This window comes from Ursus arctos, unplaced genomic scaffold, assembly GCF_023065955.2.
Source record: "Ursus arctos isolate Adak ecotype North America unplaced genomic scaffold, UrsArc2.0 scaffold_17, whole genome shotgun sequence".
Taxonomy (NCBI): domain Eukaryota; kingdom Metazoa; phylum Chordata; class Mammalia; order Carnivora; family Ursidae; genus Ursus; species Ursus arctos.
Genome location: NW_026622841.1, coordinates 56,195,327 through 56,218,598, shown reverse-complemented (window position 1 = coordinate 56,218,598; position 23,272 = coordinate 56,195,327). Strand labels below are relative to the sequence as shown.

General features: G+C 38.9%; 1 protein-coding gene across 7 annotated transcripts in view; it reads left to right on the top strand.

Moving 5' to 3' along the window:
- The window catches only part of PPP4R1 (protein phosphatase 4 regulatory subunit 1), a 59,819-nt gene that overhangs the window by 27,213 nt on the left and 9,334 nt on the right, over positions 1–23,272 (top strand). For all 7 annotated transcript variants that reach the window (XM_044382839.3, XM_048218457.2, XM_048218456.2 and 4 more), the window contains 8 exons: positions 991–1,098; positions 1,240–1,305; positions 1,984–2,142; positions 6,293–6,420; positions 13,041–13,564; positions 18,980–19,152; positions 20,449–20,544; positions 22,358–22,543. In XM_044382839.3, the coding sequence (XP_044238774.2) occupies positions 991–1,098; positions 1,240–1,305; positions 1,984–2,142; positions 6,293–6,420; positions 13,041–13,564; positions 18,980–19,152; positions 20,449–20,544; positions 22,358–22,543 (1,440 nt within the window). The remainder of the gene's footprint in view (positions 1–990; positions 1,099–1,239; positions 1,306–1,983; positions 2,143–6,292; positions 6,421–13,040; positions 13,565–18,979; positions 19,153–20,448; positions 20,545–22,357; positions 22,544–23,272) is intronic.

The following is a 23,272-nucleotide window of genomic DNA, read 5'->3' as shown; positions in this document are numbered from 1 at the left end:
TAGGTCTTTTATGTTTCTCATCAATGTTCGGTAGTTTTCAGTAGACAGAGCGCATGTATATATTTTGTTGAACTATGTGTCTTAACATTGTTGTGAATATACCGTTTTTAAATGTTTTCATTTCATTGCTAATTTATAGAAATACATTTGATTTTTGATTCTGACATAATGTCTTGCAAACTTCCTAAGCTCACTTATTTGTTCTAATGGCTTCTTTGTAGAGTCCTTGGAATTTTTCTGTGGAGTCAGTCATGTCCTGTATGGATAGTGTTTTCTCTCTTTGCAGTCTCTATTCTAATCATGTTTATATGGGCTAGGAGTAGGTGTAATAATAGCAGACCATCAGATTTCTTTCTGTACTAACTGGGCGGTGGTGTGGGGAATTTATTTATGTAGCATTGGGCTGGTTTTCAAACATAGTTCATCCATAGTTTGCCTGGAACTGCATTACCTGAAACTCTGTGTGTTGGAACTGGGTCCTTGCCTTCCTTAGAACCAAGGGACACAGTTCTCTTAGGCACGAGTTTCTGTTAACACGGTACCTTGCAGGGTAAGGACTGCCTCCAGAGCGTCTTTTCTTAGCAGTACAAATATACTAAATCCAAATTCTTCTTGTGGATAATCTTTCCTTTGAACAGTGACCATTTATTTTCTTACTGGGAAAATATAATGTGTTTTACTTTTAAAGCTATCAGGCAAAATGATTAATAAGATTGAAACTATAGTAAAATGAAATTTTTCAGATTTTCTCTGGGCTTACTGTGCATTTAGTAATTATTGGTTGATTTTATTGGTCATAGTAAATACGTATTTTTCTACCTTGAACCTGAATCAATAAGGTAAATGTTTTTTGTGATGTATGTGGGATAATGATGCCATAACCTATTTTATAGTTCCTAAAGTGTATACTTTTAATAAGTTAACAAACTTAACTGGAAAAGTCTTAGTTTGAAGATGTTTTCAGTGTGCTTTTGTTCTTATCCATTTTAGATAATGTGCAAAATGGCTCCCATGGTTGGGAAGGACATTACAGAGCGTCTTATCCTCCCTAGGTTTTGTGAGATGTGCTGTGATTGCAGAATGTTTCATGTTCGAAAGGTATTTTTTAGGCGTTTTGTTTGTTTAAGAACACACGGTTTTAGTGGTTACTGTATTGATATGTGAAACTTTTTTAAAAGATTATTTTAAAAGCACTGTGTATGTAAGATTTTGAAATGTCAGTGATGCTTTTGTTGTCAGGTCTGTGCTGCCAATTTTGGAGATATTTGCAGTGTAGTTGGCCAGCAAGCTACTGAGGAGATGTTGGTAAGTATTGCAGAAATAAAGGGGTAATAAAGGAGTAAGCACTACGTTACAGAGTAATATGTAAACTTCAAAATGCATACATTTACCCCCAAATTTTAACACAATCCCGTGAATGTGAACCTGAAAGATAATATGACTTTGAGTTCAGGAGTTTAAATTTCTATAATCTAGGCACTTGAATTATGTTTTGATTACAGTTTGTTAAAAGTGCAGATATGTGATGTATAAGGACCATTGATTTATTTTTACCTCTCCCAATATCAAACAAATCAATTCTTATTCAAAGAAATCTGTAATTTTATTGCAACTCTCAAGTATTCTAGTGACAAATTAAATCTACAGCTTGTTATTTTTCAGTGGTTAGTGCATGGGATATACATGCTTCGTGTACCAGTTAACATACTTGAAGAGTTTCTGAAACCATCCATTAGGCAAAACATTTAGGTGCAAGCTTGTGTATAACTTTTAAGCTGTATTTATTTTTTCTGCTTTTCCAGTCAACAGTGCCGTGAATTAGGTGTGATTTATTTCAAATTACTGAGTTTTAATATGAAACAAATCTTCTAAATTGTTAAAGGAAAATCTAATATTTTGAAACACTGTGAAAGCAGAAAATGAAATAAAATGAACCACTGAAACCTGCGTTTGTCTGCCTAACACACCACTGTCCTTGCGTAGCTGCCCAGGTTTTTCCAGCTTTGTTCCGATAACGTGTGGGGAGTCCGGAAAGCTTGTGCCGAATGCTTCATGGCTGTTTCCTGTGCGACATGTCAAGAAATCCGACGGACTAAATTGTCAGCACTGTTTATTAATTTGATCAGTGATCCTTCGCGTTGGGTAGGGTTTTGTCTAATTATCATTTTTGTAAAATAATACATTTTACACGAAACATTTTGATTTCATAATTTAAGAAATAATTTAGTAAAGTATGTTATTGTTAATCCTTTTAGGAGTAGACAATAGGCAAGCTACTGTATTAACTTTTTTTTTAACTGAACAAAACTGTACAAATAGAAATCATGTTCATTCTAAGGATATGATGTGGTATATTGCTTTTCAGGTGTTAAACCTTCAATAAGTCTCACCTGGCCATAGTGTAATAATTTTTGATATGTTGCTGAACTGTTTGCTACTAATTTGTTAGGGGTTTTTTTTTGTCTTGTTTTTGTTTTTTTAAAGATTTTATTTATTTATTTGACAGAGATAGAGACAGCCAGCGAGAGAGGGAACACAAGCAGGGGGAGTGGGAGAGGAAGAAGCAGGCTCATAGCGGAGGAGCCTGATGTGGGGCCCGATCCCACAACGCCGGGACCACGCCCTGAGCCAAAGGCAGACGCTTAACCGCTGTGCCACCCAGGCGCCCGTTAGGGGTTTTTATATCCATATTGTAAGAGATAATAGTCCATAGCTTCCTTGCCATGGCTTTTTTTGGGGGGGTTTGTTTTGTTTTGTTAATAGGGTAATAATGGCCTCATAAAACAAGTTGTGAAGGGCTCCCTCCTCTTTGTTTTGGGAGAATTTGTGAAGAATTGGTGTTCTCTTTTAAATGTTTAGTGGAATTCAGCAGTGATGCCATCTCAGTTTGGACTTTGTAGTTCTGTTTTGTTTGTTATTTGTTTACTAATCTCTTCACTTGTTATAGCGCTATTCAGATAATCTTCACTTATTAGAAAATTATTCAGATTAGTTCTTCTTGAGTCAGTTTTGGTAGTTTGTCTAGGAATTTGTCTGTTTCATGTAGGTTATCTAATTTGCTGGTATACGATCCATAGTATTTTCCTCATAATCTTGGTATTTCTGTAACGTCAGTAGTAATGTCCCTTCTTTCTGGTTCTAGTAATTTGACTCTTACCTCTTTGTTTCTTGGCCAGTCTGCTAAAGGTTTGTCTGTTTTGTTCATCTTTTTAAAGCTTTAGTTTCACCGATTTTCTCTCTGTTTCTGTTCTCTGTTTCGTTAGCTTACACTGTAATCTATATTATACCTTCTCTTCTGCTTGCTTTTGGTTTAGTTTGCTCTTATTTTTCCAGTGTCTTGAGGTGGAAGATTAAGTTAGCAGTTTAAGATCATCCTTTTTTCTTTGAGTTACCATCCGGGGTAACTGGCTTTCAACCTGTTGTTGGTAGCAACAAATTCTGTTTCTGTTTATCTGGATATGTCTTTATTTTGCTTTCATTTTTGAAAGATAGCTTTGTTGGGTAATAGGACTCTTGGTTAACAGTTTTGTTTTGTTTTAATATCTTTAAGCACTTTGACTATCTCTTCCCACTGCCCTCCAGTCTCTCTTGTTTTTGCCAGAAAATTAAGTTTATTTTATTGCGGTTCTCTTATAAGTGATATGTCACTTTCCTTTTGCTGCTTTCAAGTTTTTCATCTTGCTTTTGACTTCTGGCATTTTTACCATGATGTGTTTGTAGATCTCTTTTAATTTATCCTACTTTTGTTGAGCTTCTTTCATGTGTAGATTATTGATGTCCGTGAATTTGGGACATTTTGCGCCATCATTTCTTCAAGCACTGTCTCTCTTCTCTCCTTCTGGTATTGCCGTTACACACGTGATGGTGCCCTTAATGCAGTCCCACATTTTCTAAGACTCCTCATTTCTTTTTTCTCTCTGTTCTTTGCCTAATCTATATTAATATACCTTGAATTCCCTAGTTCTTTTTTTCTACCAATTCAGATCTACTTAAGTTTATGTGGTGAGTTTTTATTTCAATTATTATACTTTTCAACTCCAGAATTTCCATCTGGTTCTCTTTATTAACCTGTGTTTGGTATGCCACTGTCCTCATACCTTCCTTTACTTCTTTACTCATGGTTTTCTTTCGTTCCGTGAACAATTTAAATGGTCACTTTGAAGGTTTTTTTTCTAAGTCCAACATCTTAGTGTTCTCACATGTAATTTCTGTTAATTTTTTTCCCCATCCTGTGGATCATACTTCTTTGTTCCTTTGCATGCCTTATAATTTTTTTTTAAACTGGTCATTTTAGATAATACAGCAAATTTGGGTACTTGTATCTCTCTCTGGGGCTTGTTACTGTTTCTTGCTTGTTTAGTGACTGGCTGGAAGGTGTTAGTGGACTCTTACTCCCCCTCCAGGAGGCGCAGCTTTGGGCATGCCTCATACCTACTTCCCATCTGGGATGACCACATTTTGATGGCAGTGGGAGGGACAGCCGCCCAGGTTCTCTTGGCTCATCAATCCTGGCCTTACAAGCTGGGGCAGGGACTGTATTCTGAGTATTCTCAGGGCCCAGTGTTCTGAGCCACATCCAAGGTAGAGCTTCCATTCTACCAGTGGGCGTTGTGCAGAAGAGAAGGGAGTGCCACGCTGCTGAACAGGTAGCTGGGGGCAGGATGAAAAACCTCAAAAGCCCCCTGGCTAGAAGCTAGAAGAGAGGAAGGCCAGTGTTGTTGGCTGCAGCCATCTGGATGAGAGGTTCTGCCTCCCTGGTTCAAATACCACAGACTCTTCAGGGTTTTTTTGTTTTTTGGGGTTTTTTTTTTAACTGAATATTTATAGATATTCCCTCTTTTGTTGTTTGCCCTTAGGACTGTTTTCAGAAGTTGTAATTGGTGGGGTTTTAGGGGTGTTTGTTTGTTTGTTTTTCCATTTTCAACGATTTCACTGGAGAGTGGGTCAGTGGTGCTCCTTACACTGTCATGCCTGAAATAGATCTCAGCCTTACCATATTCATTTTCCAGACTCTACATAGAGGGAAAGACTGTTAAGCCTTAGCACAACTTTAATGTTGTTTAAAATGTATAAGATTGTTAGAAAAGATTATGTAGCTTATTTGAAGTTTTCATTTTGAGACTTTGTCATCGTCTTCCTCAGTGATATACAGTATTTGCTGCTAATTTGGGAATATGTTTATATTAAAATGAAGGACTGCTTAAATCTTGTCATCTGAGGTGTATGTAAACCCTATAACTGAGGCAAGCTGCGAGGTTCAACAGCATCCAGAGTAGACTGAACTCATGCAGATAATTGTAAAAGTTACCTTTTATGTTTTTATGAAAGTAACATTTATTGGCTGTAAAGGAGAAAACAACCTGTAAGTTCACACATAGGCTGCTTTTTGCTATCTTGTGTATAATTCTAGCCTTTTTTTTTTTTTTTTAACCAATTGAATCGTCTTGTATCTGCTTCCCCCAGAAGGTAAATACTAATAATGGGCATGCTTCACATGTATTTGCCCTTGCAAAATTTACACGTCATGTAATCCTCATTTTAAACCATGGAAAATGTATTATTATGCCTCGAGAGCAGGGCTTAGAGAAATTGGTTTGCGGTTTCTCCCATCATAGTTGCCTCTTTCAGATTGTGTCCGTCCTCCTGCTTCCTTTCAGAAAACCTCTCTCCCACAATTTTTTTTATAATCAAGATTACAAAAATAATACAGGAGTACAATATGAAATAAAATTCTATAACCTTTTTTTTCAGCTCTCCTACTTGAGACATTCATGGATACCAGTAGGATGTGCATCCATATTTTTGTGAACTATATTTGAAGTCCATATTCTGTTTCTGATAAGTGTGTCTATAGTTCTGGCGTGTCTGTCTCATTTCCTTGTAGGAAGCAAATTACAGTCTTTCCTACCAGAAAGCATGAAATGTATTTATCACATTTTGTCAACTTTATTGCTCTCTATTTTCTGTTTGGCAGTCTCGGTTTTCTTCATTCTGTTTTCCTTGAGAAGACTGCAGGATTTCCTTTAGTTTCGTGCAGATGCTTTCTGGGATCTCATATTCATATTCTCATCGTTTAAATACTCAAGCCAGATTTTTAAAAATTGAAAGTAAAAAAGAAAATAGTTTATGAAGAATTTTACGTCCTAGCAGACGAACAATTTATAGTTCTGAATCTGGGAAGGTTTTTTAGAAAACACCTTATTACTGTCTTAACCATACTTCGGTATATGGAAAGTAGACTGTTAATAATCTCTTATTTTTATGTTTTATTACTGTCCTCTTTTTCTTCTAGGTTCGCCAAGCAGCTTTTCAGTCTCTGGGACCTTTCATATCTACTTTTGCTAATCCATCTAGCTCAGGCCAGTATTTTAAAGAAGAAAGCAAAAGCTCAGAAGATACGCCAGTCGAAGACAAAAACAGGTATGATTTCTTTAAACTTTGGTTTCCAGCTTTATTGCTTGTGAACATATTTTTCATTTCCTCTGTTTTATAATAAGTGTTCTTTTTGGAGACTTTGCTATTTCTCTTGATGGTAAAAATTGGTAAATATTTTTCAAGAGCTATATTTTACATACATTTGTTACATGTCTCTTTGGTTAGTTACATCTTACGTGAGAAGATGAAGATGCATGTAGCACGCTGAGCTTGATCCCAGCCGTGGAGAAAAGTATTTATACCATTTATGGTAGATGTGATGATAATTTTTAAATAAGTTTATTTTAAGTTAGTTACCTAGTAAACCATCTATTGACATTTAGAATAGATGCAGTAATGGTTATACAATATAAAGCGTTTAGTGTTTAAGGGGTAAAATCTAATTTAGGAATATGTTTGTTTTAGTATGTAGTCCATTTCTTATTATTTTTCCTTTCAGTCAATTAATTTAATTGTGGATCTTGGACTCTGCAGAATGATGATTATAATCTCTTAATCGAGGGGGAAAGTATTATAATGATTAGCACCAAATTAATGTACTTATTAACTAGAATATCAACTTTAAGTATAATAGGGCAACTAAATTTTAAAATAAAAAGGACAACTCTGATTTTTATTTCTAAATTTTTTTTACATTAAAAATTTTGAGCTTTAGTTTTTAAAATTTATTTACTATATATTCAGGGGGGAAAAAAATCAAGCCTAATTTAGTGCATGGGAAATATGCACTTTTACAGGTGTGCGCTTGAAATAACTTAGAACCTGTTTCTGAAACAGTCCCTGCTATAATGCTTGAGTTACCATAGTGTCTTTTCCCTCCCTTGTCATGATGCTAATGGACATTCTCTTCTGTAGGTCTTGATACTGTGATATTTGCTTTCTTGGTGTTTTGATTTGGCAGTTCTTCCTTTCTTCTGCTGCCTTGTTTTACCTTTTTGCCCGTTCTCCTACTGTCCTGCTGAATAGCCAAACAGACCTGAGGTACTGTTTTTTGTAAAGGAAGAAAATCACTCTAAACCTGTCTTCCTAGCAAGCAGATTCTGTCAGTTCTTTTGAAAAACAGCTGCTACAAGGAGTTTGACAAAAGTGATGATGGGGGGAAATGTTATCTGTTTTTCATTTTTAAAGTCAGTGTACCTTGTTCACTACCTAATTGTGCAAAGACTATTACATAACTTTATTTTTAAATCTGGAAGGCGTCTAGTAAGTGAAAATATAAATTTACAGAGAATTGTATAGGTCAGGCCGAATAATAAATATTTTCAGTCTCTGCCATGACTGGTGAACTCTGCCTTTGCAGCATGAAAGCAGCCATAGATGGTACATAAATGGATGGGCTTGGCTGTGTTCCAATAAAACTTTATAGACAAAATAATTGGTGTGACTACCATGGCCAGTAGTTGTACTGACTGCCTGTGTAGGACGTTACTGGAAGAGGTATTTAAAGGTAGTTGTCTTTTACCTACAAACCTTAATTCCTCTTCCATTGTTAATGAGGTATGTCTCAATGTCAAGTCAGTACTCTCTGTAGCATTGGATTTTCACTATATTGTTAGACTTTATTGAATCGTGTTAACAATAGAGGGGAGGGAAGAGAGAATTTCTGGCTAAGGAAGGAGTTGTGTTAAATACCGTAAAAGCTTTTGTGTAGTTTTACTTCCTAACTTCAAAAAAAAAAAAAAATAGTCCTATGTATTATTAATCTCAGAACCATTTGTTTACCCTCTCTTAAATACTGCGCTAGCTTTTGTTCTAAGGTGTCTTAAAACTTGTTATTTAAGATTGATTGATTGGTTGATTATGCAGAAAATAATTGAGCACCTACTATGAACCAGCTTCTATAGATAGAAATCAAGAACTTGGTTTCTGTTCTCAAGGTCCTCTCAATTTTCCTAGAATTCAGATCATTCAAGCAAGTTTCTGACAGTCTGTTTCCACTACTATTTATAATTATATAGTTTCATTTGATCCTGGAAACATTTAATGTCATTTAATGCTCTCTGAAGCCTTAATTGATCTTAAACCTCTAACTTTGTATGCCAGACTTACCTTTCACCCTAGATCAGGCTATTAACGCTTCTTGGAAGGTGTTAATAAAGGCTACTTCCAGAAGCAGAGTTAAACATTCATATTTGCATTTTTAAATTATGTAAAATAAGCATTCCCTTTTCTTCTTAGTTGATCAGCTGTTTATTGTTCTCTGAATACTATGTTCTTTTGGTTCTCTTTGCTTTCTGTTTGAGAAGCTGTTCTGTTCCATCCATACCCATTTAACAAAGTGAATTGTCAGTGTGTTTGCTGTCTCTAGACTCACTACCTCCATGAATCTTTCCCTGAGTTTTTTTGGAAATTCAGAGCTTTTGCATCTTGGCTGTCAGCACTGGAAGGAGAGCACTGATTTCTGATCCGTATCTTTTCAATTGTGTATTTGCATCTGTCATCCAGCAGACTGTAAGTCCATCTGCTTGTAGCAGTCGAGTTCTGTATTTTTGTGTATAGAGCACCTTCACTGGGCCTGGCACATAGTTGGCACATAATAAACCTTGAATGAATTGTAAAGAAATCTTTAATCTCCGAAGCCTCACGTAGCTACACCACTTACACCACTTTTCGTCAGTTTAGTATGATGTCAACTGCGTGAAAGTAAAATTGATGGCTCTTGGTACAAATTGGGAAGTATTTCAGTGATGTGAAAACTTCATTGAGCTAATTCACAGTACAGGAAAGATGTATGTTCTTTGCTTTCATGTCAGGACATAGTGCTGTTTTCACCAGATGTCCCACAGGTCATTTTCTCCTGGAAATACGTGTACTTATTTTTCTAGGCCAAGAGTCTCTAGTCCAGAACTCGGAGGGTATTAATAGGATACTTATGTAGACACTAAAGGAAAATTAAGGTTCCATTAGGGAAATTTTTGGCTTACCCTGGAGCTCTTGTTACCCACATCCCTTAGGAGATGGGGTAGTTCTTTCATTTTGCAGAATCAGAGGTCTCTTCAGCTTTCAGAACGATTTTTGCTTTGTAATAGCATTTGGAAATCTGACAACTAAGAATATCAGAATTTTAGTATTTAGCAACTTGATCTTGCATTGACTAGCTAGCTCCCAGCTCTGGGAAAAATCAGTATTCAGATAACATATATTTGACTATTTGAAGCAACTGTTATTCATACATGTAGTAATTCTCCCAGAATTTAACAGTAGGGAAAATTTTTTTGTCTCCTTAAAACGATTCTAGGAGTTCTAAGTTTGGACACACTAGTAATGTAACATTAGACAAATAGAATGATGTGGCCATTCTTTTTTTTTTCCTAAGAATATTAAAGTTTAATATTAATGGCACTGTGAGAATAGTAACCAAGGAGTTTCAGGCCCAGTGGAATAGTTTTGCATACTGAAGGGCCTTTGTTGTTGTTTTTATTGTTGTTTGAGGAGAGAGGGAGAGAGAAAATCTTAAGCAGGCTCCCATCAAGGTGGGGCTCCATCTCAGGTCCCTGAGATCATGACCTGAGCTAAAATCAAGAGTCATAACCCACTGAGCCACCCAGGTACCCTCTGAATCATTGCCTTTTAATTGGGTTCTTTTTGGGCATTTTAAATACAGGTTTTTGTGTGTGTGTTTTTTAATTTATCAGGTAATAGTTTTAACTCATTTGGTCTCTACTCCCACCAAACAATATCTTGTTACTATAATTTTTTAAATTTAGTTTTCCTATCAGAAAAACTGCAAAAATAGCACAAAGAATCCCATATGCCCTTCAGATTCTCCACTTATTAACATTTTACCATATTTGCTTTACTGATCTTTTTTTCTGAATACTTTGAGGTTTTAGACATGATATTCTTTTTACCTTTCGTAAATATTTCACTGTGTATTTCCTCAAAACACAAGCATTAATACATAACCATGGTCCAATTACCAAAATTAAGAAATTAACATAGATACAATACTGTCATCTAAGTAAGAGACTTTATTCAAATTTCACCAATTATCCCACTAAATTCTTTAAAACAACAGAAAAAATGTCTTTTAATAAGAACCACGGGGTTGGAAAATATGTAATTGGTTTAGAAGGCATTCATTTGGCGTAACAGCACTAGCTTCAAGAACTGTTTTGGAGAGGGAAGGACTCTTAAAGGTTGTCTAAGCCAGTCCCTCTTCCTTATGAATACGGAGTAAATGTGGAGCTGCGAAAGGCTCACAGGTTTATGGTAATACAGCGCTGGAGCTGGGGCAAGGACCGAAGAACTCGGGGCCAGCTCTCCCGCAGGTGTAACAACTCTACTGTGTGCGCCCACTGTCTATTTTATGGTTAGAAGAATAGAAGGGAAACACCAGAAGTAAAATGCTATCATTGTGTGGTATGTTTTCAGATGACTTCTTACATATTTTTTCAAGTTTCATTAACATATTCATGTGTTTTTAAAAATATATATTTTTTGAAAATAATGTAAACATTACCATGAGATAAAGCATAATCAGAGGGAAGTTGATAATTTCATGGGAACATGTATGGTGGCTACTTAACTAGGATATTACACAGGTGTTAATGTCACCTTCCGTTTGCACAGTCCTGGTAAGCCTCCTGTTTAATATCTGTTACTGTCTGTATTTAAAGACACGTACTGTTTCAGGGAGCACCTTTAATTTTTTCCCCACGCTCACTTTCAAATTTACCCACACACCCATTCTTACTTCCCTCTCATGTTTCTTAGGAAAGAGGTGTGTGTTGACCCATTGAATCTGTGCACCTGTGTTCTTGAGTTCATATTCTTTCTTATTAGAAGGACATTGCTTTATCCGTGATTTCATCCGTCTCCCATGCCTGCGGTTCCTACGTCCCTTCTCACCTCTTTCTCTAAGGCATCCCGAGAAAAATGCCTTCACTCTGTGACTCGGTGTGCCTGTCGTGTTTCCATTCATCTTTCTTGCCTCGCGCACATCGAAGCCCTGCACACGTCCTTCTGAGTCGATGACCTCCAACTTGGTCCCTGGTGTCTGACTGGTTTCCCATGGACGTCCCCACCCAGAATACAACCCAGATACCTCACTCACCCTGTCCACGGAACTCATAAGCCCTCTCATTACGCTGTTCTTGTGTTTTCGACTTTTAGTTGGTGCTACCACGATCTGTTCCGTTGTGCTAGCCAAAAATTTGGCAGTCCTTCCAGATTCCTCCCCTTGTTTCCCATCTCCAGCATGCAGTAAATAAGTAAACAGATCCTGTTGGTCTCGTCATCATTTGAATGTGTTTACTTCTTGTAGCCCCAGCGCACTGCCTTCATTCACCCAGTCCTCCCCGGCTCTCACTGCCCTTCTGCAGCCCCGCCTCCTGTCTCACCTCCGCCCCATTTTCTGCCCCACTTCCAGGATGCTCTCTCAAAAATAACACATCTAAAAATGCAGTTTTCCTAATTCCTGCCTTGTTCCCTGTAGCCCATTGGATCCATTCCAGAGGTGTTGGGTATGGAATACGGTGGTTCTGGCAAAGTTTTTCACCCTGGTCACCCACCATTTCCGTCTCTTAATAAGAAACTGATGGCTGTTTTCAGAGTATGTTGCACGTTTTATGTCACTCCTGCCTTTGCACATGCTTTTTTCCCCTTGAATGCATGTTCTTCCCTGTAGCCTCGTAAACATTTACTGGTTCCTCTACACACTGCTCCTGTCATTTCCTCTAAGCCTTTTCATTTCAGCTCCACCCTGCCCCCATGCTCGCGGGGCGCACTTCTGTACTTACCACTCTGTCCACCAGCTACCTGCTTACCGGTTCGGCTCTCCTGTTTGCCTCTAATGGTGATCTCCCTGACCGGACCTGCATCTCATTCATATGTGGGTGCTCAGTACTGGCTTCGTTCCCTGGCTCCTAGTGGGTGCTCAATATGTGTTTGTTAAATTTAATGGAGTCAAATAAAATTTAGGGGATAAACGTTAAAACTTACTGTAGTAAGGAGTCTTTAGTTTAGGTCGTGGATGGTGGTGGTCAGTGGGCTTCAGGAGCTTGTACCATCATCCTTATTAATTAAGTCATGACTTAATTTTGGGAAAACCGTTGGGAGTAGAGCTGGAAAGTGTAGAAGAAATAAAAACTTAATTTACACTAAGATGGATTTTAATATTTTGTGAGATAGCAAATAAGGATCTTTTCTAATACTGTATAGAGGTTTTTCCCTTTTCTTTCTTATAAAAGCAAATAGGTTTTAATTCTCAGCTTTTCAGTACATCATTGGAGCAGTGGCAATACCATAATCCTAAGAATCAGATCATTTTTGAAGTGCATTGTAGGAATTTATCTTCCTACAGTTTTTCTTTAGTTTATTATTGAAATTAGCCTGGTATTTAAGAATCCTGGGATTCTGCAATGTTATCTTTTCTAACTCATGTAATGCTTTAATATCTAGACTTACACTTAACGGATGTTTACATCTCTGAACACAGAACAACTGATGGAAAAAGAAGTACTACCAGTATAATTTGTGTGGATAATCTGTAAATTTTAATATTGAACTTGTCTAAATACTTTATGTAGTGTCTTTCATTGAGTTTTTTTCAGTAATTATTTTTATACTTTCATTTTTTTTTTCCCCAAATGAAACAATAAAAGGATCAGAGATCAAGAAGTCCCAGAGGATGTACAGATCAGGCCAGAGGATGTTACTTCAGATCCCAGTATTAGTAATTCCAGTGTCAAACTGGAAAACATGGTGGAAGATCATGCTGAAACATCTAGGAAATCTCCAGGTGAAATAAGTGTCCCAATGGACAGCTCTTTACTTTGTACTTTGTCCTCAGAATCTCATCAGGAAGCAGCTAGTAATGAGAATGATAAAAAGCCTGCTAACTGCAAATCTGCATTACGGCCAGAGGGTGGCGCCAGTTCACCAGATTCAGCTCTCTTAGATCAGGAATTGTACAACTCCTTCCATTTCTGGAGGACTCCTCTTCCTGAAATAGATCTAGATATAGAGCTTGAGCAGGGCTCTGGGGATACTCTCAGCCCAGAGACACCAGAAGAAACCTCTGAAGTCACCGTACCGGGTTCTTCAAATATCACTATGGCCACCAGAAAGGAACTTGAGGAAATGATAGAAAATCTAGAGCCGCACATTGATGATCCAGATGTTAAAGGTATGGAAGAGTCTGTCAGATTCTTTGCTCTAAAGCTGATACAAAATATTATTTGCTGACTTTTGTCCTAGGAAAATCACCTTTTAAAAATTTATTCTTATTTTGATAAGAATATTCTTGTCTTGATAAATACAGTTAATCTGATACTGAAGTTTCATTTCGATGAGCTCATCACTGTGTTGCTAACTGCAGCATAATACACAGATTTCTTGATTTACAGATCACTCACCTTGACATTTTCACAGTCAGTCAAACGGTGCTTTACAATTCCAGCCTGGAGCCCTGCCTTCACTATTCTGTTCTGGGTCTGCTTAACTTTTTTATAAAATAGCAGATACAGTGTTGCTTTCAAAGGAAGGACTGTGGTCTATTAACAGTAGACAGATATCTGTTTCCCATGGAATATGAAGTTTTAAGAGCTATAAACATTTATAAGAGTCATCTGGGTTTTGGTTTCTCAGTTTCGACTTTTTTCCACTGGGTTACACGTGTATCGCCCAGATTCTTTCATTGTGAACAATGGCCTTAAACGTTGCTCTGTGTTAAAATAAAAAGGGCCCTCTTAAGAAGGGGAAATGTGTTCTGAGTGAGTCAGCGGGAAGTGAGCCACCCTGAGGCAGTTCCCCTTGTTCTGCCTGCTGGAGCTCGGGTCGTGGTTTAAGGTATGTGCGGCTGGGGCCCGATGCAGGTGTTGTCTTTTCCTTTGAAGACTAAAGCCCTCCGCCTGACTCTCTGTAACCATTCAGTGAAATCTGAAACAAAACCAATTTTGGAAAATCTCCCACAACTACAGATCTTCAGATCTATCACTTCGTGGACTGACTTTCTCTCTCCCTTTCTCTCCCTCTCTCTCTCTCTCCTTCTCCCTCTCTCTCTTCCTCTCTCTTCTCCTTTCCTTTCCCTTTTCCTTTTCTCACCTTGTTAGTTCCAGAAGCTAAAATTTCTAAACTGTCAGTTTGCTCAATGTTGGGAAATGCCCATTTTTAAAGCAGATAAAGTGATAGATAGCTTCAGTATTCTTATAAAACATACAAAACCTATTGTGTTTGAACTTTGAAAATTGCATCAGTGATGGTTAAATTCTCAGTTATCTTTATCGGCTTTGTCATTTTTAAAGATTTCCTATTATAATTACACTTGGAGAAAAATTAAAAGACTTGATTGAAGGCAAATTCATATCCGTGATTGTTGAACGTTATTTTAACTGGCAGACAGTCAGTTTCATTTTTTTTTCATGTTTTCTTTTAGGTTTATTGGGGTATAGTTTATATCAGTAGAATCCAGCCTTTTGAATGAACACTTGTGTGAGATTAGACACACAGTCACTTGTGTGTAACCACCCCACTGTCAGATACAGATACCGTTCGAGGAACATTCCTTTGTACACCTTTAGTTAGTCCTTCCTTCCCTGCCCAGCCACTAGCAACCACCAACCCGTTCTCTGTCCCTGTGCTTTTTGCCTCTTCCAGAATGCCACATAAATAGAATCAAGTAATAGAAGCCTTTTTTTAGTCTTATTTCTGTCGCTTAGCATCATGTATTTGAAGTTTATCCTGGTTATTCTGTGTATCACTAGTTCACTCCCTTTTTGTTTCCTTATTTTTATCATTCCTGTTTAATATATTCTGCAGCAAGGGCAAGAACAGAGGGTGGAATATTTCCAATAGAATACCCTATTTTTTCCCTAATCTCTCGTGGTAGATTATTTTTTATGAAAGCCTTATAGCTTTGCTTTCTTCGGTCATTGCTCAGTGTGGCTCCTGTCACTGATGTTTACCCCTGACCCAGTAGTCTGCGTCCTAGGACAGCTTGACGAGGTAGCAAGTACTGAGGTTGTTGTTCGTTAGCTCCTTCATCAGAGTCTTACCTGAGTCATTTGTCTCCATCCCTCACTCTCCTCCGCCCCCAGATGAGGAGCTTGGAGACGCAGAATTACACCTCAAACTCGGGCTGTTCACAGCTTGATAAACATTTGTCTTTACAGCTTTTAGTTTAAAAAAAAAAGCTTTTAGCTTTAAAACTTTTACTATTTGTCAGTTTATTCAGTTGATCAAACTTCAATAACATATATTTTGAATCAATTTTATGCTCCATTTTTTTGAAAAAAAGATCATTAGCTCAGCTTCTTAGGCCTGTCCTGGGAGTACTCACTGCATCCCAGTGCCCGCTAAATCTCTGACACATCACAGCGCTTAACAGATGGTCATTGAAATATTTGAATAAGCTATGTTAAAAATTGTGTTCGTGAGAGTGTGCTTTTTAAAAAAGAGCTCTGTGCTCATACAAGTTTGAGGATCCGACTTTGTGTTTCAGAAGATGGCTAATCCTGTTTACTTAAAATAGGACTGTGAGTGCACAGGCTACAGGTGAATGATGTCAGTGCGAGTACTGTATTGCCATTTAATCCGCTCTATCTGGTGCAGCTCTTACACCTGCTGTCATTGAAATCTGTTGCAGTGTTCTTTCCGTCTGTAATGATGACCTTTCCTAACATATGCACTGGTTCATTGATTCGTTCAGCATTACTTACGGAGCACCTACTGGTGGGTCTGCTCCTTTCCTAAGCACTAAATATATAGTAGCAACAAACCAGACCAAAATCCCGGCCTCAGAGAGCACAGCAGGGTGACGCTTAGCATATGAACTGCCCCTGCGTCCGACGTTCTGCAGTAAAACCTAGGTGGGCAGCGTTGGGCATTTTCTTCTTAGGTACAGAAGTCCTGAATTTTTTATTTCATTGAAATCCGAGGGCATGTTTGACTTATGTTAAATTTCAGTAACTATGCCTTAATTTTCCAAATTACGGTGTTTTAAAGGGTATACCTTAATTTTGGATGTGTCCTCATTTCTAATTCTGCCACTGTGGGCAGCCACAAACTGTCGGGAAACGTCCACCCTTTTGAACTGGTTGTGTTGCATGTGTAATTTTTTGTCAGCAGGCCTGGAAAATGGTAAAGCAGCACCGCACAGAGAAAGAGTTTTTGGGCATGTGCTCAGTTGAGTTTCAGCATTTCCAAGCCTGTGGCACTTGTTCCCTCCCCTCCCCGCTAGCCCTTAGTGACCGTTGGTGGGAAGTGTCACAAGGCTGCGGCTGCTGCTTATTAGGTGACCTTTGCTTCCCAGTCTCGATAATTTAACTCTTCTCTTCGTCAAAGCATTGGTGGGGGTTCTTTCTTTGTGGACTTTTAGTCAAAAAAATGTGTTTCCAGAGACTAGAAAGATACTCTTGTCAGAAGAAGAAAGCCCTTTCTCAGTCATAGAACAGAAACATACCCTACAGGGAAGGCCAGAGAGGGAAGTAGGAAAACACAAAGAAGGTGTAAGAGATCTTTTCTAAAATACTTACCTAGGGAATTTGAGGTTTTTCTGGCTTTGTCTAGGGCAATTTCACAGTCTGTGGTGTTTGGAATCACCAAGCTGATTGAGGACTGAACTCTGAGTAGCATTACTGACGCCACCTTGGTTTCACTATAGCTCGACTCATAGACGATAAAAGGAAAAATGCCCAAGCTCACAAAATACAGATTTCTACCCAGTGTAGGCCCAGTGGAAGAATTGGGCCATTTTGGTAGTCATGGTCAGAAAAATCATATTGTTCCCTGACTGAAATCAATAAATTGTTAGGAATTTGTGACTACCCACCAGTATGTTGTGTGGAAAAGTGAGAGATTATTATAAAGTTTTCTCTTAGCTGTACCAGCTTCTTCAGGGAAGGAGTAAAATTCACTTTCTAGGTTGTCCCTGCTTCTGAGCGTGAGTCACTGGGGACTGTGTTTCTTCACAAATCCACGATTAAACCAGCCCTGGTTCCTGGGATTTCAGTCTGCATATTAAGTAAAAGGCAGATTTTGATGAAGACCTGTGTGTTCAGTTTTCTTAAATTTATTGTGGCAGTGTGTCCTGCTGAAATTTCAGCATTTAGCCCAGTATTAGATCCTACTTCATTCTCTGGCTGGAGAGTTGAAGCATCAGGTTTCCTCAGGAGTCAGCACGAGGCTCTTTCTTGATCTTTATAAATCAGTTTTTTGAGGAAAGTAACTTCGGTGTAACTCATTATAACTTTTATGAATGTACAAGCATTAAAGTAGACAAAGAGAAATATGTAGTCCATTTAGAGAGAAATGACTCAGGTAAGGCATTTTCTGTGAAAGGCTTTTGAGTAGTTACTTCCTGGGAAGCAGTTAAAATGCATTAGGGCTCTTTCTCACACCCCGTGCATTCTATGTGGGACTAAACATTTTAACCTTTATGTGTTGTGCAATCTCCTTTAGTACTATTTTGATTTTGTTTTGGAAACTTAAAAAGATTCCAGAAGGGGACCTAAACTGATTCAAAGGATTAGTACAAATTGCAACTGGAATTCTCAGAAGAATGAGCATACTTTTCATGAGTAACTTTTTATGATTAAGCACCTTCAGTTTACTTACTTAATTGAGCAGCTAATGACCTAGTAGAAGAGAAGCTCGCCCTGTGTCTCCGGTATCTCTGTTGCCGGGGGCTGACGTGCTTGGGCTTGAGTTTCATGAATGCTGCAGCCCCGTAGTTGGCTGTCTTAATGAAAGTACTAGGATTGCTTTTTTATAATCTTTAAGTGGAGTGGGGACGCATTTTCTGATCTTTGTACTAATTAATTTTGAAGTGAAAATTGATGAATTTTTATATTTTGAGCATCCCGGTGGATTGTTACTTAAACAAGTAACTACACAATTCTTTTTTCCGTTACATGTCTCAGTTGTTTGGGAGAAGGAAGAATGCCTCATATTAGTGTTGAATCACTTTTATAAAGAAGGTGTAACTCAAAACATAGACTGGTATTTGCCAGATTTAAGAATCACTGCTTGGTAATTTGTCATTTTGGTTTGCTGCAAGCCAGATAGCACTCACGTGGGGTTGTCTAAGTCACTAATTTCATTTTCAAGAGGAATTAGAGGAAAATAAGATAAAGTGGGATAAGATACGAGATGTTGAAATGTAACTGCAACAAAAATCTTTGTAATTACCGCTGTTTTATGTTGGCAGGGTTTGCGTGACTGCTCTTCTGCTAAAATAGCTTAGTAAGTAAGCCTCGTCAGTCCGATTCACGCACTACCAAAACATAGTTAACTCACACCGAAATTGACTCCTTTTAATAAACTGGAGGTACCTCCAAAACTAGATAGCATTTCTTTTCTGTACTAACGCAGAATAATGTACAGTAGTGGATAAACATTGTTAATCTCATGAAAGCATATTAGTTTTCTACTTTTTCTCTCGAAGGACTAATGATTTACCACAGTAGTTTTTTTTCAGCTTTTTGATGGCAGTGTCAAAAAAAAGTATACATTTCATTGATAACTGATAGTGCAAACGGAGAAGAAACTTGCAGGCACGTTGTCCATCCTGCCGCTCACGTGCTCTTCCCTGTTCCACCCGCAGCGCAAGTGGACGTGCTGTCCGCCGCGCTGCGCGCTTCCAGCCTGGACGCCCACGAGGAGGCCAGCGACGCAGAAAAGAGAAGTGATGTGCAAGATGAGCTGGGTGTAAGTGGGCTGCCAAACTGTAAAATAAATCACGACGCCTCCGTGCCTTTAATCAGCGACGCTGTTGAGGTAATGCACTCAGTAAAGTGTCCAGTGAAAATAGGTCCAGTCGGAAGTCTGTTGTTGGGGACTAGTTGTAGCTAATCACTTTCTAACTGGTGTTCTGTTTGTTGCTGATTTTCTCTGCTCTCTCTGACATAAAGTAAAAATACTGTCACCACATCCTGTCTTTGTGACGTTAGTGTCATGTTCAATGCTTGGAAATGTAAATCCCAATCCTGTCTACATGACCGTTTGAGTAGCCTCAATGTGTTAACGTAGCTCACTGCAGTGAAATAGTCTTACTGGAAACAAAGCCCTTTATCAAGAATAATTAACTCTTCCCTTTTCTTTTTGGAGAGGTGCTTTGTTTCTGATCGGACCATTTCACTGCAGCAAGCAACACAGTATTCTGAGCAGAAGATCGGGACTTGAGGCCATGTTGCGGAGGGGCCAGTGGCATTATCTGGACTCTGGAGTGTGAGGGTGGGTACTGTTCCTAGCGTCATCTTCGCTGTGTACTTGGAGCTGTTCTGTGTGATCCTTCCTAACTTCCTGTCGCACCCCCCCACTCCCAGCCAGCATCGTGTGGGATCGGTATTTCTTACCCTTGTGTATAGGAACACGGGGAAGGAATAGCACCACTGGTTGCTAGAATCAGCCGGTCACAGATAGAACAGTTTGAGTGATAAGCTCAGGGAAGAGTGTCCGCATACACACTGGGGATGGAGAGGGTTCTTAGAGCTTTAGTGGATTCCTGTTTCGTGTTTTGTTAGGTGACAGCTGGTAGAGTTAGAAATCTTAAACAATATCAGTGCTTCAGAATGAAACCCTGGCCCCCTGTTGTCATTGGTGATTTGAATGCAATGGTATCTCTGCATTTTAGAAGGTGTTTTGTTTGGAGTTTTTTGAGCTGCTAAAAAAGTGTATTTGTGAAATTAGAAATAGCCAACAGTAGAAGAAAAACTGCATAGGACATCCCATGGCCTCTAAAACATTGACCAAAAGCACCCTCTGTAATACAATAATACTATCTTATAAGTAGGCTGATTTTAGATATTTGAGCCATTTCAAAATTACTTCTCAATTTACATTTTTGATGAGTTTATTTTGGAATTCATTTTCATACCTTTATCAACCTATTCCTCAAGTTTGACTCAAGTCAGGGGGGGTTCTCATGAGGTCTTAGGTATGTTTATAAACTTTTAAAAGCTTAAAGAATTTATCTTCAGGTAGTTTTGAAAGGTAAGTAACCTAGTAAGATGGTTTAAGTGAAGGAAACTTATAGAAGGGACAGTTCTTTACGTAAATATTTTTTCCTAACAGAATATGGACTCTGCCCTTCGTTATATTCATAATGATTCGGACTTGAGCACCAACAGTAGTTTTAGCCCTGATGAGGAGAGGAGATCTAAAGTACAAGTAAGTGACAGCAAGTCTTTATGTGGTGACGGTCTTGTTAATTCCTCTTCTAAACCCATTTCCCACCGAATTTGGTCCTTACAATGAGTTTTTTAAAAATAAGACTAGTATATCGTACTTACGGTAAGAAAATTCAAATAGAGTAGAATACAAGCAGAAATCTTCCTCTTCTGATACCTGCAGTCACATTCTTCAGAGTAACCACGGATCACAGCTCCTTCCTTTTTCTTTCTTCCCTCTCTTCCCTCTCTTCCGTCTCCTCCCTCTCTTCCCTCTCCTCTCCTCCCTCTCCTTCCTTCCTTCCTTCCTTCCTTCCTTCCTTCCTTCCTAGAGTGAGAGGAGAGGGGGAAGGGCAGAGGGGGAGAGAGAATCTGAAGCAGGCTCCTCACCCAGAGCAGAGCCTGACCCGGGGCTCCATCTCATGACCCTGAGATCACAACCTGAGCCGAAATCAGAAATCAGATACTTACCCAACCAAGCTACCCAGGTGCCCCTGTCTGTTTCTTCATAAACATTTTATGGGTACAAAAACATGCATACATACCCCTTTTTGTCTGTCAAAGACCGAATCATGCCATCATACCTAGGTATTTCATGGTGCCTAATTTGCCAAGAATTACAAGATACAGCTCAATTTCAGAGATGAAAATACGAAAAAATGTCCCAAAACCATACAAAGTGCCATCGACGGCAAGTTACACTCCAATTTCAGGAATATGGGAAAATATGCTTATGGAATATCTGGAATATGATAGTTTGTACCTTGCCTGTGTGTGTGTGTGTGTGTGTGTGTGTGTGTGTGTGTGTGTGTATTGATCTTTCCATATGCTCACTGCCCCGGCCCCACCACGGCAGCGTACTGTCCACGCAGCGTGGCCTCTGTCGTGAAAAGGCACTCTACCTCCTGAAGTCCTTATGATGCCTCCAGGTTCAGTTCCGGGATCTTACACGTGGTGCCGCATTCATGGGGATTATGTGTGGTGTTTGCTTCTGGGACTGGGGATGTCCTAGGTCAAATGGCATATGTTGTTCTTTTAAAAATGGAGTTAGTATTCGCAGTGTTGTAAACATGCTTTCCACTACTTCTACTGTAGATGTATTTTCAAGTTCATAAAAACAGATGGTCTCAATCTCTTAATGAATTTGAAAAATAGGTAAGTTTACATAGTTCAGAATTCAAAAGGTACAGAGGCATTCGGTGAAACTTCCTTCTTTGTTTTCTCCTCCAGCATCCATTTGGCTTTTCCCAAAGCAACCGGTTTTGTTTCTTTTGTATGTTCTTCCAGAGCTGTGTTATGTATACGTTAGCAAGATTGTGTAGACATTCTTCTTTTCCTCGCATTTACATGAACAGTTAGATGTTTATTCACTTCACATTTTTATAGGTAGCTGCTCAATTTCCATCGAAAGGTGGGTGTTGTTTTTATAAAATCCAGGTTGGTACGAGCGCACCTGTTCTGTCACATTCGCTAGATTCCGTCAGACTTGACCATCCCACCAACATTGAGAGGTGCTGGTCTTACTGTTGGTGCAGCTTTTCAGCTTAGTAATCAGTTCTAATCCTCCTCTAAGCTGCATTCTGTTTTAAGATCTTACCATTTTTCTTCTGGAGTGGCTTCTTTTATTTATATATGTATTTCCCTTAGCATAAAACTGTGCTCTTCCTCTTCTCAGCAGACCCCTGAAACTTTGAGACTGGGTTTTTCTCTGCTCGTTGAGATACTATGTTAAATTCTTCATGTATTTAAAAATAAGTTCACTCAGTTTATGCCCAGACTACTAAAATGAACCCGTGCCTATGCCTCTCCATTAGGATGTGGTGCCTCAGGCTCTGTTAGATCAGTATTTATCTATGACGGACCCGTCTCGTGCGCAGACGGTCGACACTGAGATTGCTAAGCACTGTGCATACAGCCTTCCCGGCGTGGCCCTGACCCTGGGCAGGCAGAACTGGCACTGCCTGCGAGAGACCTACGAGACGCTGGCGTCAGACATGCAGGTGAGTGGGCGGCGGGGGGTCCACAGAGTGTGAGTGGATGGACGGCACAGTGCTGTGCCCTTCAAAACCTGGTAGGATTTCTGTTCATGTCCCAGCAAATACTTGCTATTACGGGAAATCATGTGCAGAAGAGCTTAAAGTCCTACCAAAGAGCTTGCTTTTTGTATGGTCCAGGTTTCACCGTTTGGAAATTATCGTTGCATTTGACATGCCTGAGTTCCTAACTTACAGATGTACTGTCTAAAGTTTATGTGTAGATCGATTCCAGACACAGTGTTACAAACGCTTCTTATATTTTCTTAAAACCTTAATAGAACTGTAGTAGTATTAGCACTGCTGAGCTCTGGGCCCTGGTTCAGGGAGTGTTGCAGTAAAGGTGGGGGAGGGTTTGTGTGTGCAAATGCTCGTGTGTGCACGCGTGCACGAGCATGCTCTTCTCCACACCTACACACTGCCAACACCATCTGCTCCGAAAGAAAACAAAATGTGAAATGTTGACCCTAGGTCGTCATGTCTGGATATCTGTATGATTTTGTGGTTGTGGCTCTCTTCCTAGATTTTGTTGACTTAACTTCCCCTGCCATTAGGTCTGGTTGCTATATCGTACACCGAAATTTTGCCTCTCTTCCACAAAATCTGCTTCTCTGGTGAAATTAATCTCTTGGTTATTAAGAAAGCAGTCTGGTTAGACTAATTTATACTGAGATATGAATAATTTTCCCTTAAACG